This window comes from Crocodylus siamensis, chromosome 5 (genome assembly GCF_052110815.1).
Source record: "Crocodylus siamensis isolate JL-2025a chromosome 5, ASM5211081v1, whole genome shotgun sequence".
NCBI lineage: Eukaryota > Metazoa > Chordata > Crocodylia > Crocodylidae > Crocodylus > Crocodylus siamensis.
In genome coordinates, this window is record NC_143399.1 from 117,081,960 (window position 1) to 117,101,571 (window position 19,612).

The 19,612-nt window shown below is 40.2% G+C and overlaps 1 protein-coding gene across 8 annotated transcripts in view; it reads left to right on the plus strand.

The window, feature by feature from the left end:
- TPK1 (thiamin pyrophosphokinase 1) overlaps nucleotides 1–19,612 on the plus strand; it is a 642,382-nt gene that overhangs the window by 506,570 nt on the left and 116,200 nt on the right. For all 8 annotated transcript variants that reach the window (XM_090050014.1, XM_090050010.1, XM_090050018.1 and 5 more), the window contains one exon: nucleotides 11,123–11,234. In XM_090050014.1, coding sequence (XP_089906140.1) covers nucleotides 11,123–11,234 — 112 coding nt within the window. The remainder of the gene's footprint in view (nucleotides 1–11,122; nucleotides 11,235–19,612) is intronic.

The window sequence follows — 19,612 nt, forward strand, 5'->3', positions numbered from 1 at the left end:
GAATCCAGCAGAAGGATACATAGAAAAGGGTGACTGTCAGAATAACTGGCATGGATAATGACGGGATTAGCTATTAAATACTGTTATTTGCCACATTATAGATACATCCTGACAGCTTCTTGTAAGAGGAGTACACACTTGCTAACCTGATTTTGAAATCTGATTTTCCCGTGTCTTAAAGCATGTGAAAAGCTCTTACAGAGAAAACGCTAAAACTGCACAGACTGGCTTCAAAGCTTGGCCGACCCTGACTTGGTATAGAGATGTCAGGCAGCAGTAAGTAGCAGTTTAATGCTTCAGAGACAGCTTAGCCACTTGGCCCTGACAGCAAGTTAAAAAGGTAGAAAGAACCTAGATGAAAGGGACTAGCTAAAGTCTTCCATAGTGACTTGCACAAAAAGAACCAAATGACAACTTTAAATATGTCATAAAACAATGTATTGTGAGGAAAATTATGTTGTAATATTTATCATTGTGAGATTACAGAATATGAGGGCCCTTAGGAAAGGCTCCTCTAGATTGACAATATGACAGTAAAATTACATAATAATTACATAGGCACTATGAAATGTTCGGTAACTTGTCTACTTTCTCCTCTTATTTGCAATCTATTGCGCCCCATAGCCTCATAAATGGATATAAAGAAAATGGTTCTGATTTTTTTAAGGCATGGTATCACTAAAAATGCTAATACAGGTATTAAAACTCTAATGATGGGCCAGCTGGGGATAGGACATCAAATTCGGGAGCTCAAGGATAAAATGTCGCAATGGGCCTGTGTAAAGCTGTTTGGAAATTAGAAAAGAGCCAGAGAGAGCAACCTTGGTTATTGCAGTTTCCAAATTCATGTGCAGCATCTGCTCTCGGTAGCTTTCTGGCAGTCTGGAAAGAGTTGTAGAAGAGTATGTGTAGTTGGCAGAATAAAGCTCAGCAGAGTGAGTGCATGGATGAGGCAGCATGCAGGCAGCACAATGAGGATTCATTTATAAGGCACCTGTCAGTACTGAAGCTGCCCTTGTGTACAGGAACTGAATTTCCTAAGCTCCTCCTAATAGTTACTGTTTCATGTTCCTAACTGTAGCTTGTTGCTCACTTCAGGCTTTGTTCATAATTTCTCTTTTTTGTGTGCATATTTGCAATACTTTCACAGATAGCATTTCTAACTGATTACAGCATATTTCTCCCTGGAGATTGCAGCGCTCTTTTCCTCTCATCATTGCCGACCTCTTGCCAATCATCACATGGGCTTGACAGCAGAGGACAAAGTAACTTTCCACCTTTTGAGCAGCTCTTTTACCCACTATTCCATATGCAAAAAGGGAAAGCGTTTAATTTGCTTTGTGGAAAATGTCATCACTAATGTTAAATGAAGAGGGCGGTGATCTCAGGGGAATTCTGTTACTCTGGTGAAAAATCCTCAAGTGAAAATATGGGATCATTTGCTCTTCCAAAATAATTTACATGTTATATATACAGTAGTAACCACTTCATGATGCGTCCTGTGGGTATAGTAAATCATTCTGTTCTACTGGCATTTGCTCTACAGGGATTTCATTCCATATTCTTGTCATAAATTCGTTTGAAGCAGATGTGTTCATTAATTGGTTCTAATAATCATTATAATTCATTCTCCCCCTAGTACCTTGGATTTCATCCATTGTAGAATAGTTCTTCTGTTAAATGCAAATCTTGAAGGGTACCATTAGAATTTCAGGTAGGCTACTTATAGTAGTACTAATTATGCTTGGTAATAAAGCATTGGCAGGGTTGAACCCAATGTTGAACCTTGTTTAATGTACAATACACTTACTATTTTTCAAGTATGGCTTTAAGTGGTATTAACTTTTCTTAACTTTGGTTTTATTACATCCTATGTAGAAGAGTTCAACAATTTTCACATTCTGATTTTTCAAGGGGAAAAGGATATTTTCTTTCAAAAGTTCCATTTGACCAGCTTAGATCCCATCTCTGAATAATGGTGTTACATTGATTACTCCTTAACAGAGGTGCATTTATTTTGTCAAATCAGATAAGTTAGATTTGACCACTAGCCTTGTAATAGTTCTTTATGCTAATGCTCCTTTTAATGGATATATATTTAGAATAGCTTTACAGTATTTGTCCACAAATTTGGCCTAACTTGTAAATGGTTATTTAAAGACCAACCTTACTTCTCTATGATTCTATGATAAAAATCAAAGACTAGCAGAAATATTTCTAAAGAAATTTTTTTAAATATCCAACAAAAACATTTGGTTTTAAACAAATAAACATTCTCCCTTAATTTCATCCTTGATCCTTTCCTATTCTTTGTCTCTATCCCTGCTAATCTCATTTGTTCTCATTTTTTGTCCATCATTTGGTGATTTCTATTTCCCCAAAAGCACAATGGCAACTAAGAGCAAACATTTATATATGGAAAACAGTAAATTTGTATCTTATAACTTTTTTCTTTATATAACATTGAAATCTGCACTTGTGGTTTGTTTTTTTCTTGATAGACTTATTTTTGTTTTAGACAAAGTGTGAGAACAGAAGGCAAAATAGGCTAATGTGCTCTTATCACCCTGACTTAATCTTCAGAAGAGCTTTCATGTGATTTTAGCATTTGGAGCGTCTTTAGAGCATTATCTTCCAATATAAGATGTATGATGCTATAATAATAGTCAAGCCTTGGAGTGCATTGCTGTGGCTGGGGCTATATGAACAGAAAGGGGTGCAACATTTTGGCCTGGCAGAGGTTATGAGAATTGTTTCTGGATACTAATGCCATTTGATTGCCCTGGACAAATGAAGACCCTGGGATAGCTTTGACAACTGGAGCAAAATATATGCATTTGGAGGTGATGTCACGGGTTCAACCATTTTCCCCAAAATTATTCCCTTATTTCATCACCTTCATGATCATTTTCACAGACTTAGTTTCAGCCACTCAGGCACTAAGAAAGATATGATGCCTCTGCAGATATTCAAAGTGAAGGTCTTAGAGTGGTGTGTCATCTGTTCACTGCTGACACTGAAGGCTATGCCTCCTCCCAGTGGCTCTTGAGAATGTATTGTGTGTGCTGAATGCTGGATGAAAGTGAGCCTTGTGGGACTCCATAGTAAAGTCCTGATGAGGCAGAGTAATGACTGCCCATTACAGTCCTCTGTATGGCCATGGCTCAAACATCCAGATCTCTTTGGGACCCCTTCCAGGATTTCTCTTCACAAACTCACGGTTGTCCAAAAAGAGCTTCTTTTTCTACAAAGATTCTTATTTTCTTGTTGCTGGGCATAAAAGATCCCCATGCTTTATCAAGTCTGATTTCTATATTCTTTCTACTATATCCAGGTTGTCTCCAAGTTCTGCTTTTATCTCCCTAATATATTAAGATCAGTCCCTCCTATAGAATCCTTTCTAATAAAACACTCATATATATGTTGATTAGGTTGCCTTTGCTGCCACCACTTGCTCCACCCTGCCATCCCTGTCTTTCTACCTCTCTCCATTCTATATGAAATATTACTGCTATGATAATCTTTTCTCATTACTTCAGCCACATTATTTCTGTCCTCAGGCTCCTTCATTGGTTTTCTTTTCCTTCTGCATTAAGAGTTTACACTCCTTGTCCTTCAGCACTTTCTATAACATCCACTTGCTTCGTCCCTGCTTTTGTCACATGATACCCTACTCCTTCTAGCACTCCTAGCTCTTTATTATATTAATCTTTTATTTTCTCTTCTTCATAGCCCTTTCTCTCTCTTGTCTACCCCTTATGCTTTCAACAGTCCTCCACTAGTTATGTTCCCAGTCCTATAGTTTTTTACTTTGTATGTCTTAAAAATGTGTTTCCTCAACCTTTGTTGGGCTCTGCGTCATCTCTTCAATCTTTTTATGTTTAGACCATTATGTATCTACTTTATATAATACAGAGATATGCTGTACTGTATTTGCAAGTTGCATTGCATTTATTTTAGTTGCTTTGAAAGCTTCTTGGGTCAGGGATCTTGTTTCTGTGCTTTTACGAAGAGCCACTGAGGCATTGTTAACAATTCAGAAGTCCAACTATATGTGACTTGATAATGTTTACATACTGTTTGACTTGCATCTTTATGACTGAAGTTTTATATATTTGTGTTGTCTTTGTTGTAGAGAGAGTTGGTAGAAGTATTCCTGATCATCAGCTTGCCATTTCAGTAGTTAGGAGACATGAGAGAGGAGACTATTCTCTTTGTTGGTCCTTAAGAAAGCTCTTAAAATTTTTTTGGTTTTGGCCTCTATATTTTTAAGCATTTGCTTACTAAAATGTCACAAAGAACATCAGATGCAAGAGTGAAAGTTTAACCTGTTTAGATGAAACTCTCTTAAAAAAAATCTTCTGACATTTTCTTCATATTGCTGAACTTAGAAATTGATCTTATTTCCCAGCATCAGACACACAATGAAAAAAAAGAATCAATTCTGGAGATTGATCAATGTTTTTTAAAACTGCCTTAATAAGATAAAAATCAATGCAGCCATATTATTTGCCATTATTTTATCACCAGTAACATTAAAAGCATGGTGATATTTGATGTTTACGTTAAAATGTGAACGTACTTCAACTTTATACTACAGAGGCAAAAACTTCAAGGGAAGTAATTTATTTAATTAGCTTTGGTTTTCTCTTTGCTGTTGGAACTTTGCTTTATAAAAAGACTAGGCACGATCAGGTTTTGGGGTTGTTGTTTTTTTTAACTGCCAGTATGTAATTGTTCATTTACAACCAAAAAATAGAGCCCGCAAAAGCTTATGGGAACAATACAATACAAGTTTGTGAAGAGAAATCTGGAAGAGATTCCAAAGAGATATGGAAGTTTGAGCCATGGTCGTAAAGAGCACTGAAATGGGCAGCCATTACTGTGCCTCGACAGGCAGAGTAATAATAATAAAAAAAAATTATAAGTATTTATATGTATGAAATGATAATGATCTGTGGGGGGTTTCTAAACTGAGTAGCTCTGGCTGTCTCATAAGATCTGTATATGAGAACTTGAAAACTACTTATGCATCCTGAGCAAGTTGGCAGATAACATAAAACTGGGAAGGATTGCAAACATATTGGAGGATGTTGGCACAATTCAGAAGTGTCTCAACAGATTGGAAAGCTGGGCTAGAGATAACAGAATGAAATTCTGTGCAGACAAATACAAGGTGCTATCTCAGAAGGAATAATCAAAAGCACAAATATAAAATGGGTAACAGTTGGCTGGATAACAGCATTATGGAAAAGGACTTGGGAGTCTTGGTAGACCACAGAGTCGATATGAGTTCACAGCGTGATGCAGCCACACAAAAGAAAAGTGTAGTTTTGGGATGCATCAATGGAAGTACTAGGTACATGACATGGGAGGTGATAGTGCCTCTGTTCAGCACTGATTTAGGCCTCATCTGCAGTATTTGGTGCAGGTCTGGGCTCAACATTTTTAAAAAAGGATGTGGAAAAGTTAGACAGGGTCCAGAGGTGGGCAACAAAGATGATCAAGGGCTTGGAAGGCAAGTCATCAGAGGAGAGGCTGAAGGAGCTAGGCATGCTCAGATGGGGAAATAGGCATTTAAGAGAAAACATGATAGAAGTCTTCAAGTACTTGAAGAGCTACCAAGAAGAGGGGAGAGTATATGGACCAAAGGTTTGAAGTATGCTTAGATTGGATACCCAGAAAAACGTCTTCATTGTTAGAACAGTGAAGCAATGGAATAGGCTGCCTAGCAAAGTTGTGAACTCTCCATCACTGGAGGTGTGCAGGAAGAGGTTGGACAGCCACTGGCCCAGGATGATCTAAGTGCAGCTATGCCTATGTTCTGCTATAGCTTTTTTTCCCTCTTTGCTGGTTGCCTCTGCCCCCACCTTCCTCTTTTTCTGCTATATGTGTCAAGATGTTTTTAAGCCTTCTCAGAGGTATTGGGTGTTGGCTACTGTCAAGGCTGTAGATTTTAAGTGGGGTGTGCCAATGCTTCTGGTGGGACCAAAACGGGAGGTTCCTGGCTAGAGGGTCTTGCCCCGCTGCTCGGCATCTGACCAATTGCCATATTTCAAATTGCTATGAACTTGGGGAGGTGAGGGGGGTTGTCTTCCTCTGCAGTGGGGGATGTGGCCCTCTACCCAAGATCTCTTGAGCTTATATTGACAACATTTCATAGAAGTGGGACGTTGGTTGCCTTGGTTCACCTGCTTTACCTGTGGCAGGTTGGAGTGTTAGGTCTTGTTGTGTTAGGGTTGATGATAGTCTTATGTTAAGTTTAAATTATGGATTGTATGGGATAGTTTGGATAGGAAAGATCATGCCTTAGGCTGGGAGTTGGACTAGATGACTTTTGGAAATCCTTTCCAGCCCTGCTTCTCTATGATTCTATGATGTTATTTTGCTTGTGACAGTCTAGCTTCTCTGTAAAACATACTGACTTTTTCATCTTTCTATCAAAGAAATGAATGGATTTGTTAACTTGTTTAAGGGGACTTCACAAAAAGTAAAAATCTCTCATCAAAAATGTTATGATTTTTTAAATTAATTCTTCCTTATACAATATAATTTTGGTCATGAGTGTTTGGTCACAAGTCAAATCTGAAAAATTCATGCAATTGGCTTCAAAATTGCAGGATAATTAATTTGAATTAAATTCTTTCTTGTTTTTGCTGTTTCCTGGGCTTTAAGACTCTGGAGATCAAGCTTTCAAACATTTCTCTACAGCGTCAAACCTAGAAGGCCCTTTAAACAAATGAAAGTTGAGATTCTCATACAGTCAGGGGCTTTGCAAACTAAGGTTTTTAAGATTTCAAGTATCGACAATCTCACACTAAAATCATGAGACTTAGCAATACTGTACGCTTTTCTTTTAAAGTTCTAATTTTCTTTTATAAGTAAAATATCGTTAGAGGTTCCAGTTCAGTGCCTAGCATTAGAATCATGGGCATTGTTCAACCAGGTCAAGAATGTCACCCCAAAAAGGAAAAAGAATAGAAACATTACACACGCAACACACCAGCACCACCAAGAGTCCCAAGGTTAACAGTCAACAGAAGATGAGCTTTGTGAGATTTCAGTGAAAGTCCTTGTGAACCAACCAAAATGGCAGTAGGCCTGCATGTGGAAATCCCTGAATGTGTATAGCACCCAAGATTCCCATGGGTCCCTGAGACTCAGTACCATGAGAAATGGGGCATTTTGAGAAACTAGATGATGTTAAATTGTTCTTTTTGTTGCTCTGCAAGTAATTTAGTAGGCTTACGCTATAAAAATCCAGTTCTTTTTAATTGACAGCTTTCCCAAGGTTTTTTTTTTTCTTAACTGAGAGCATGACTTGTGGTGGGGTGTGTTTTGGGGTTTTTTTTAAATAAAATATTTGGCACATGCAGCAGACTATGGCAAATAATTCAAACAATTCATCTCAGCATCTAAGATACTTTCCTTTCATTTAGCCTTCAAACTTGTCACTTCATAGTATTGCAGGCTGCACTGTGAGGGTGGAAAAAGAAAATAAGAGTTGAAGCAATATCTTGCATATTCCTTTTTAGTTATGTTTTTTTGATGCTGAGGACATTGCTTGAGTCATACTACTCTTTCTGTCACTTTAGACAGGATCTCCTGCTTTGAAGAATTTTGTCTTTGTAAAAACAGTGAATTATGTATTGGGTTTAGGGGTTCTCTTAAAAAAAAAAAACAACCCTTTTCTATGGCAAAACGGCTGAATTGTAAGATCAAAAATGTGTGCGACTCCCATTAGCACAAACCGGAGTTAAGAGAGTTAACTTGACTCTGCACTCACAAGAGGATATAAACCAAAAAACATATCCTCCCAAGCATTTCATCTCTTCAGTAGATGAAGCCCCGATTTGTTATATAGAACCAATTACTTATTCAGGAACAATCTGATAATTATTTTCCACAAATATTGACACAGTTTCCTTCAATTAATTGCTGTTTCCTTATAGCTGCATTGAAGGAAATAATTGCTTACTATATCCAGTTGATCACAGAAATATGTCACTGTACTGTGAAAGGCTGTTTGATTTTCATTCACAGAAATGTTCAGTGTCCATTCTTAATTACCTGATTGGAACCACATGTATACTTGAAGTAAATATGCTAAATTGGGGCCCGTGACAGCTAATTGAAGAGTATTACTGCCAAATATCATTACAAACACATGGTTGCTAACAGGTATCTCTTCCAGAATGTGAAATTAACTGCTATAAAATGAGTTAGCATTAGATTTATGAGAGCTGCTTGTTTCGCTTGTCATGTTGTGTTGTTTGTGAGTTTTATTTCCAATGACTTCACGCACCTTGATTTTCATTTGAAACAACAAGCTTTAGTTTTTCATTCTAAACCATAATGCAGCAAAGATTTACCCAGAACCAAATGAAGTTTAACACTTCCATGTGTAAGGTGCTCCACCTGGAGCCAAACAACCCTCAGCACACATATGGCCTTGGAGGCAACAGCTTGATTTGCACCACGGCCAGAAGGGACCTAGAGATAATGATCAACCATCACATGAATATGAACCATCAGTATGAGGTGGTGGTCAGCAGGGCAAACGACATACTGGCATGCATCAACCAAAATATTACACATATTATGTGCATGTGCCAAATATTTTAAGATTACATGTAAAACTAAGGAAGTGATACTCCAACTGTACTCAACACTGGTGAGACTGTACCTGGAGTACTGTGTCCAGTTCTGGGTGCCGTACTTCAGTAAGGACATGAAAAAACTTGAGAGGGTCCAAAAAAGAGCCACCTGTATGATCAGGGACTTGCAAGGCAAGCATAGGAGGGAAGGCTGAGGGACCTGGGCTTCTTTAGCCTAAAGAAGAGAAGGTTGAGAGGGGACTTGATAGTGGCTTACGGCTATATTGGAGGAGTGCGTCAGGAGCTCGGTGAACAGCTGTTCACTAGGGCAACCCTGGGGAAGACCAGGACCAACTGATACAAACTCCTGGAAGGCCGCTTCAGGCTTAATACCAGGACAAACTTCTTCACAGTCAGGATGTCCAGACTATGGAATAAACTCCCTCCAGAGGTGGTGCAGTCACCTACCCTGGAGGTTTTCAAGAGAAGACTAGACAGTCACCTTGCTGGGGTCACCTAACCCCAGTTGTCTTCCTGCCTAGAGTGGGGGGGCTGGACCAGATGATCTGCAAGGTCCCTTCCAGCCCATAACACTCTATGAATCTATGAAACTCTTGTAGAAGAAAAATTCTACAATGTATGATAGGTAATAGGAAATTTTCTATACTTTTTAGTGATTTGTATTTAAGTAAATTCTGGTCACAGTATAGAAATATTTAGGATTGCCTGTTAAATGTCTTTAATAAGGATGTCATCCTTAGATTTTATAAGTGTCCTGTTGGACATATATAGGTGCTTTCTGCAGGTGCTTCCATGATGGAAAGTACATGACATTTTATAAACATGACCAAAATTTTAATGAACCCTAAATTAGGTGAGGTTTGGTTGCTTTTAGAGTGTTCCATGTCTCTGTTTAAACAGCTGTCTGTTTATGTACAGTATTTTAAGGACAAATTCAGTAGCTCAGCAATCCTCCTCCATTTTGGAGGAAAACAAAACCAAACTTTGAATGTTCTCTGGCATAGTACACATTGCCTGAGGTTAGAGATGAGACCAAACCATAACGCCAGATCCAAACATTCCCACACTTTGAAACTGTTGGCATGCGAATCTATAGTTGATGACTGGTCTCTGTGTGATGGAGTGACCTGAAACCCCAAAACCAATTATTTCTGAAGTTGAAGAAAATTAGGTCAACCCTCTCAAATTCAGATATGTTCCAATTTAGTTTACAAGTTTGTTATAAATGCTTCCGGTTCTTGGTTAATACTAGCGCAGTGATTACCAAAGGGTGTCCTACGCCATACTAAATGCTGCGAGAACAATCCCATGCAACCAGTACGGACTGGGACTGACTGGTTAGGCAGCAGCTCTGCAAAAAAGGACCTGGGGGTTACAGTGGAAAATAAGCTGAATGTAAGCCAAGAGTGTGTGCCCTTGTTGCCAAGAAGGCCAACGGCATACTGGGCTGCCTTAGTAGGAATGTGGCCAGCAGATTGAAAGGATAGATTATTCCCCTGTATTTGGCACTGGTGAGGCCACATCCAGTTTTGGACCCCTCACTACAGAAAGGATGTGGACAAATTGGAGAGCATCCAGCAGAGGGCAGTGAACATGGTTAGGGAGCTGGGGCACATGCCTTGTGAGGAGAGGCCGAGGGAACTGGGTTTATTTAGTCTGCAGAGGCAAAGACTGAGACAGAATTTAATAGCAGTCTTCAACTGCCTGAAGGGTGGGTCTAAAGAGGATGCAGCTAGACTCTTCTCAGTGGTGGCAGATGACAGAACAAGGAGCAACTGTCTCAAGTTGCAGCAAGGAAAGTTTAGGTTAGTTATTAGGAAGGAAGGTAGCAAAACACTGGAGCAGCTTAGCCAGAGAGGTGGTGGAAACGCCATCCTTGGAGGTTTTTAAGATTCGGTTAGATGAAGCCTTGGCCATGATGATCTCATTGAGCTGGTCCTGCTTTGAGCAGGGGGTTGGACTAGATGACCTCCTGAGGTCCCTTCCAACCCTCCTTTTCTGTGATTCTAAGGAGGAGGTAAATGTTCTTCTCCCCCATCCAGCACCTTGTGTTGCCACACCTACTCCAGCAGTGCTCGTGGCTGCCCCTCTAGGGATTGCTACCACAGCTACTGCCTTCTCCCACCCCAGGCAGCCTGTGCCATCCCTCCCCCATGCTCCCAGCAGCTCACTGTGCTGCAGCTGGGCACACTGTTGGAACCATGCTTTGCAGCCCAGCTCATCCCCTCCATTCCTCCCATACTGCCCTAAGTGGCATCAGCTAGATCAGTGATTTTCAACTTTTTAGCCTCAAGCCCCTTCCCCCACCCCATCTTTCCTGAATTTAGATCTACCTCAGTGATTTTCAATTGGAGTGCTGCAAAATTCAGAAAACACACAAACACGTGCATTTTTGGGTGTAGGAGTGAAGTGTGCCACTCTTTTTATTCCAGAAAAGAAAGTGTGCCCCAGGTATCAAAGTTCTGAAAAGCACTAGACTAAAAAGATCCTGCTTTATTTAATAGGGGAAGCACAAGCTGCACGTAAACACAGGACTGGAAGGTGAATGGTGTGGCCTCATTCCTATTGGAAACGCTTGTGACAACGTAACCACGACTGGCCTCAAGTGGAATCTCAGTAAGTAAGATGTCTATTTGTTAATGCATCTGACTGTTCTGTAGCACCCTTCCAAATCGGGAATAACTCCTTTTGGTATTGCTTCAGATTTACACTGACCTACCTGATATCAAAATCTAGCCCTGCATGTTAGAAAGTATGTTCAGGATACTAAATTTTAGCCAAACAGCATTTTTTCCCAGGAATATAGTCAGAAGAGGCAATACATGAATTATATTTAAGCTGACACTATCACAGGCAGAAATGTGTTTTCCATTTGGGAATCATAGTGCTGTTTAAATAGAACATTTGTTGAGGTCATGATACATTACCGTCTTGATACATTGCTCTTCAGGGAGGTGAAGTTGCAAGTGCCTGAACTCCCAGTTATATGCCATAAAGTTATGACAGAAAAATAATAATGTGATACAGATTATTAAAGCTACCTCACTTCCCCTGAACTGCTTGGCATATTATAGTCTATTTGTCAACTCTGGATGAATATATCTCTTTTTTTTCCTTATTTAAAATGGAAAAGTGCATTTACTCCAGAATGGGGCTGTTTGTTTGAAGAGAAAAAGACAAGGATTTCTTTTTTGACAGAAAAATAGAGGTTAGGCAATATGTATTTATTGAGTGAGGCAATGTGTATTTACTCTAAAAGATTAAGTGAATCTCTTTAGGTGAAGAGGTGTTAAGATCTATGAGAAGGAGAAATTTGAGAGCAGTAGCTCACAGGATATGATACATACCCTGCCAGCCATCAGGTTGTAACCTTCCAGTGTGATCCATTAAAACAGGCCTTTGTTCTTCTTGCCTCTTCCCCCAGTCTGGATTAGACTGCAGCATCAGGAAACTAGATTACACTCGAAGGCCCTTCCTCTGCCTTCTGGGCAGATACTGAGGTCCAGCCACTCTGCTGAGCCCTAATGAGCCTGGATGCTGCCACCTACCTTCTATCCATTTTTTTTTTTCTGCTTTAAATCTTTCTTTTAAGATGGTAATCCTTGCTAAATTTGACCAAAGCAGTCTTGAATGGCCTACATCACCTTCAGGGTTTGGATAGCCTCAAGCTCCGCTGAGGATTTGGGCAGGTACAGTTGAAAAGGGAGGGAGCAGCAGCGTGGTTCATGAGTAATTGGGTTTCACTTTCACTATTAAATAAAAAATGAAAGAAACATTCCAGAAGCAAAAATCAGTAATGCAGAGTTATCTGGCTGGTGCAGTGATGCTCTCATTTTATTAACCTAGCATATGAGGATTGGATGTACCTTACTGAAGGAGCAATGATGTCTTTTAATTTGAAAGATAATTGAAAGTATATATTTACAGTGGTAGATACAGTGTGGTGAAGGTCCTATTAAGCCTTCACCCTCTTCTGTGAAATGATTTCTGTTTCTGCTCATAAAAGGGGAGAGGGTTAGCTAGTTAGGTGTAGCCTTAAACCAGGATTACAGTACTGATACAGAGTCTAGATCGGTTGCATTCACAACAGCTGACATGCTTGCCTAATTGGCAGCTTCCACTCCCCTGTTAAAGTGGAAAGGGTACATTCATCCATACCCAGGGTATATTTTGCAGATTTCTCCATTGCTTCTGAAGTTCTAATCTCTCATGAAAAAAAAAGTAGTATGAGCTGTGTAAAATATGCTAAACTGAGAGAGTTTATTAATTATCTGTTAGCCTTGTAGAATTTGTCTTTGAACCAGTCATTGGGTAGGACCCGTCAGACTTGTCCTGTGTATAATAATCTGGATATAAAACTCGTCTTGGCCTTGTGGCCAAAGTGTTCAGTTTTTATGGGGATATTTGAGAGGTTATTTGACTAGCCTTTGTTTTGAAAGGAGTGGAGAAGGTTTTTAAGGCAACAAATGTTAACAGATCCACTAATATCTGGCACTGACCTGAAAACCTATTATATACTTAAAGTTTGACAACAACAGTTGCTGTATTGAGCGTAGCGTAGCACCAGAACACCACAATGATGAGCACTGTATTGTGGGGAGGGGAGTAAAAATAAAGTTTGGGTTTTTTTAAACTCTGTTTTGTTTAGTTGCTTATTTCTTTGTGCAGGGAGGCAGTAGGCATGAAAGTGAGCTTCCTACATGTAATGTTTAAATTAATATTGCAACAACATCTGGGTTCCTCTAGCCTTTGTTCCTTTCTTTTTTTAAGAGGAAAAGCCACAGATGGCTTCTTTTGTTACTTTTCTGAATAAAGCTCACCTTGCATTTCATTTGCCCCGAGTTACTGTGTCAGTCTTACTATAAACGTTTTTCACAAACTGCATAGTTCCATTATTTATACCACAACTTCTTCATGCCTGCGGTGTAAAACACAAGGCAGGCTGAGACTCTCGAGGGATTCTACAAGTTAGTTGAGACTACAAGTCAATACAGCCTGAAACTGATCCTGTGGAAGGAAGTGACTGAATTTGGCCTTTAATTGCTTGTTTAAATTTTGGATGAGAATATTTTGCACATACTGATAAAACACAGTTACATCCTTTAAATAAGTCACAATAGCATACTTTTATGTATCTAGTTGTAAACAAGCTTGAAATTCAAATGCCAATTTTGTTGAAAACTGCTGGAGGTATGTGACAAGCTTTTACTCGATGTCTTCATGGATTCTGCTTTTTACACCTCTTTTAAAAATGGCAGCATCCTGACGAAGTGCTGCTTTGAGCATAAAGGAATAGGATCACTTTGCTGTGAAGTGTGACTTGCATGTCAGCATTTTTGTTGATAGGCTGCGTATGTGGCAGAAAGGTTTGCGTGCTTGGTTGTGCATGGAATAGTGAAGAAACCTCTCCCGCAACTATCGCGCACCAAACCTGAGTAGATAGAACACTTCTGCTGTAAGCCAACCTTGACTATGGAAATGCTGAAGGAAATGACATTGTTCAAGCTAAATGAGACTCAACAGGCCTTTTCCTCCGTTTGTTAGGAATTAGTAGAAAATGACTTGAAAAGCTTGAGTTGAAAACATAATTTCTGAACCATGAAAGATTTAATTACACTTGAGACCTTTAAATGAATAATTTGGAAAACATGATACTATATCTATACAGCTCTGAGCATTTCTCTGTGAAAGCAAACCTGATCCATTCTGTGACGTGTAGCTAGCATACAGATACTCATTTAGTAATACAGATACTCATTTACAAACTTTTAAGCCTTTTTTTAATTGTAACTTTCTCATATCACAGTATACTTAGAGCAGGGGTGGGCAATTATTTTGGGCGGAGGGCCACTTACTGAGTTTTGGCAAGCCATCGAGGGCCTCATGACAGGCAGCAAGGGGCAGATAAATATTAATTTTCTACATTTTTTTAGGGACCCCGAGAGCTGGATAGAATGGGCCGGTGGGCCGCATCTGAGCCGCAGGCTGCCTTTTGCACACCGCTGACTTAGAGCCTTCTGTATGGGTTTAATACACTGTATATTAGTAGTAGGCAGTTGTCAATTCTTCTGGATCATGGTGTGTGTGTGTGAGAAGTTACCAGGTCACTGGATGCAGGGAAAGCAGTGGACATGATATACCTTGACTTTAGCAGATCTTTTGATACAGTCTCCCACAGCATTCTTGCAAGCAAACAAAGGAAAAACATGTTGGATGAATGAACTGTAAGGTGGATAGAAAGCTGGCTGGATTGTCAGGCTCACTGTGTAGTGAACAATGGCTCGAGGTCTAGATTACAGCCACTATGGAGCAGAGTGCCCCAGGGATCAGTCCTCTTCAGTATTTTGTTCAATATCCTCATTAACAATCTGGAAGGTGGGATGGAGTGCACCCTCAGCAAGTTTGTGGATGACATCAAGCTAGAAGGAGTAGTAGTTATAGTAGATTCCCTGGAGGGTAGGCTAGGATTCAGGGAGAGACCTAGACAAATAGGAAGATTTGGCCAAAAGAAATCTCATGAGGTTCAACAAGTGCAAATTCCTGCATTTAGGACGGAAAAATCCTGTGCACTGCTACAACTTGGGAACTGACTGGCTAGGCAGCACCTCTGCAGAAAACGATCTGGGGGTTACAGTGGACAATAAGCTGAGTATGAGTCAACAGTGTGTCCTTGTTGCCAAGAAGGCTAACTGCACACTGGGCATACTGCATACAAGTGTTGCCGGCAGAAATAATTATGTAACCCCATCTATTCTGCACTGGTGAGCCCAGACCTGGAGTACTGTGTCCAGTTTTGAGCCCCCTACTACAGAGAGGCTGTTGACAAATTGAACAGAGTTCAGCAAAGAGCAGGCAAAATGGTGAGGAGGCTGGGGCATGTGACTTGTGAGGAGAGGCTGGGGGAACTGAGCTTATTTAATTTGCAGAAGAGAAGACTGAGAGGGGATTTGATAGCAGCCTTTAACTACGTGAAGGGTGGTTACAAACCACTGTTCTCAGTGGTAGCAGATGACAGAACAAGGAGCAATGGTCTAAAGTTGCAGCAAGGGAAGTTTAGATTAGATATTAGGAAAAACTTTCTCACCAGGAAGGTTATGAAGCACTGGAATGGGCTACCCAGAGAGGTGGTGGAATCTCCAGCCTTGGAGGTTTTTAAGACCTGGCTAGACAAAGCCTTAGCTGGGATGATGTACTTGGGGATGGTCCTGCTTTGAGCAGGTGGTTGGACTAGGTGACCTGCTGAGTTCACTTTCAACCCTAATTTTCTATGCTTCTGTGACCTTTGACAAGTATGCCTTGGCAGGAGTATGGAAGAGTGGAGGCTACCCAGATCTTCCATCCCTGCTATAGAATCCAAAGGCCAGACCATGTTCGGTGCCTCGATGGCAGTAGTTATATTTGCATCCAGGAATCGAACCCAGGTCTCCTGTGTGGCAGACAAGGATTCTTCCCTTGAACCACAGGTTAAGCATGTACTGCTAATTAAAATATGTCAAATCACGGTGGTAAGCAAATGTTATCTGCATCTAACCTACAGATGCTGTCATGTGACATTGTACACACTGAATAGGAAAAGACAAGGATAAATAAATACCGTAGATCGAGTCCATGCTGGAGTTGAAGAGATGCTACTGAACCTCTCCCTTCTGTGGCTAAATTTAAATACAACTGATATCTACACGCTGTCCTTTCAACAGTGAAGCAAGTGTAGCTGATATCTCGATTACACCTATTATACCACAGAAATCAATTGATGTATAAACGCACCTTATAAGCAGTTATTTATTAGAACCGAGTAAAAATATACTTATTTTAGTTCCCACCTTAGGAGCCAACAAATCAGGAGAAGAAATGGGAAAATTGATTAGGAGAATGCTATTTAGTTATCATTGCTGTTGTACAGCACACATTCAGGATCACATTATTAACATATCCTTTTCCTATTCCTAGTGGGATATAGATCTTTCCTCCAGTAATATCTGATACACAGTAGAGAAATTAGATAATGTTTTCTCTGATTTGATTCACCTGGCTGCTTGCAGATAACAGCTTCATGCTTTAAAAAAATCCTATAATGCAAGTGTTATCTACTGTTCTTCATTAGATCCTCTGTGGTCCCCTCATGGAGCTTAAGGAAAAAATAAAGAAAGCTTCAGTCCTGCTATTGACAAAGGGACTTAGCTGCAGGGTAATGGAAGATTTAAGACTTTTTTCCATGCAAATTTATTTTACCAGCAAATAGTAAGCTATGACTTCATTCACAGCATCTAATAAAGTGAGTTTACTGTCACAAAAGATTATGCATCTCTGATTTAGTTAGTCTATAAAGTGCATCTCTACCCTGTCTTCTGCCTGACTTAAGACTGACATAGCTAACTACTTCTCTTCATTCATTTGGCCTTTCATATCATATGGAAATGTATCAACACTTGTGCTATACATGCAAGTATGTGGATATGGTTCTGCGTGTGTGCGTATATATATGTTCTTCAGATAATTTTCATTTGTCTTTTCAGAGTGGGAGTTAAAAGTGCTGCAAACTTGTTACCATCCAACAGAGAGCTACTGTTGTTTCATTAGAAAAAAACAGTTATAGTAGCAGGAAAAAGAGGAAGTAATAGTCAATGGAAGTTTTGCTGCTAACTCCATTAGTAGCAAGAGAGAGTCCCAAATCTTTCTAGAAATGTTTATATCATTAGAAAACAATCAGACATTTTTCCATAGTTTTTATCTCTGTTGTGTGTGTTTTTCATTTGTCTTGTTTGACCTGCAGATATGCTGAGAGGGATAGTGGAAAGACGTGTCCTTTGTTATGTCTTGAAGGGAAACCTTGACCTCAAAAGAGAAAGGAGAATGAGGAAGAAACTAATTCTCAGTGTGTTTATTTTTAGATGTCATTTGAGCTTCTGATTGGGAATCTTAAAGCAATTATGTTTATGGGTTTATTGCTCGGGAAATGTGTTAAATTAATACCCATGGAGACTGATAAGCTGTTTATCCCAAATTAGGGGCAGGATGCTCATTAGCAATGCAAGCTTCCCCACTCTGCCCCAACTGGTGTGCCTGCTTCCATTTAGGGAAGACAAATGTAGCTACACATCAGTTAGGTAATTGATAGCTCTTCACTGAGAGTTTGTAATTTTGAGAGAGTCTATTAGGAATCAAGTCTCTTTCTACTGCTGCCAGCACCTGGTAGAGGGAAGAACTTCCAGGCTCAGCTGTATCTTGACCAGTGACCAGTAAATGAAAGGCTTCACAACCAACTACAAGTGTCATAGGCCATCCAGTCCCCTTCTATTTTATTTTATTTTTTTAATAGCAGCCTTTCCATTTCCTGTACTGGGATGCATTTGTAGAAATGTTTCAGGGCAGTGGTTTGTCTTTTTTTCTAGGTTTCCTATGTTTCTGACATTCTGTTTAGCATAGGAAAACAGAATCAGTATAGCTGCCACAGTTGCTGTGAGCATGTTCTTCTCTGTCTTTACAGGGGGCTGATCAATTATTACAAGGGGAGGCCTGCTAGAATATGCAAGGCAGATGTTCCAAGAGTGCCCATGCTGAGAGAGCGCAAATCAGTAGGACAACAGCAGGGACATTACTTAATACTACCTTGAGCTCAGGGTTTAGGAGCTCCAAGTTTTAAAATGTGTAGTTGTGCTCAACTAGCATCATTTGAACCCTGTCTTCCCCCAAAGCTCTGAACCAGGGTTTGAGGCTCAACCAGTCAAAAGAAAGATCTGGCCTTGCTCAGATTTCAGTGAATGTCTGGATTTCAGGAGGAGAAATTTGGTTCCAACTCTTCTCTAACCAAGCAGTGTGTCACTGTGATGTAGTTTGGGAATATAACTTTAGAGTAAACCCAGGTTGAAGTAGTTTGGCAGTGATGGTCACAATGCTGTCTTCCACTGTTACAAAGCTCATTGTTTTAGGTACTGGTGTGGGCAGTGTAACGATGTGAAATGTGGTTCTTTCCCTTGAGTTTATCTCTGTCTCCTCACTCTTCCTTTTCTAGATAGAAATCTGATCTGGGGCAGGGGCAACAAAGATACGTCCTGCGGGGCTCCTGGAAGGGCTAGAAATTTAGAGCCAGAGCCTGGTGCCAAAATCCAGGGTACAGAACCCTGTTGGGGAAGTGTTTCAGAGGAGGGGAGGGGGAGGACACGACTGCCAGCTTCATTAACCACCCATGCCACCACTGCCACTTTCCCCACCATGAATGGTGGGTCTGGTCCAGCCCACAAGGAGCCCAGTGGTCTGAATCTAGCTTAGGGGTCTAAATCTGGTCTAGTGGTATGAACTTAAGAGATGGTACAAAGAACTGTCCAGCTCCAGTCTTATTTCTGATACTGACTGCATCCTTTCTTGTAGATGCATTAAGCAATTAAATGTAATAAAATTGCTTCAGTATGAATACAAAAAGTTGCTAAGAATAATAAATAATCAAGCAAGAGAATTGGATGCAGAAGTAGAGAGAGGACACATCTACATGAGCCATTTACAGCAGAGCTGCCTAATAAGGTCCTCATTTAAGGTCTCAGTATCTACATGTGTGGTCCTATTAGGCCACAAGAAGCTAACTCCACTTCAGATTAGTACTTGTAAAAACAAATACTATCCTGCAGTGAAGTTCTTTACTGTGCAGCAGTGCACGTGTAGATGCTGGCTGGGACACGAGGGTGCTTCAGAGCAGGGGCTGCCTGCCAGCTACCCCGCACTCGAGCACCCTTGTGCCCCAGCCAGCCCCTCTGCAGCACATTGAGCTGGGTCGGATCAAGGGGGCTCGTTTCACGTGTAGATGCACACAGAGAATCAAATTCTGCTTTTCTTTGTTCTAGAGTAATTCCAAAATATAATTCTAAAGTAGTTCAAAATACTTCCTAACTACTACATAGCTGCACCAGAGCAAATGAAAGCAGACGATGTCCAAGGGAAAGACTCTTGAGTTTATACTAAAGGCAATCTCATCAGTCAACCTGCCCATGTGAATACTGGGA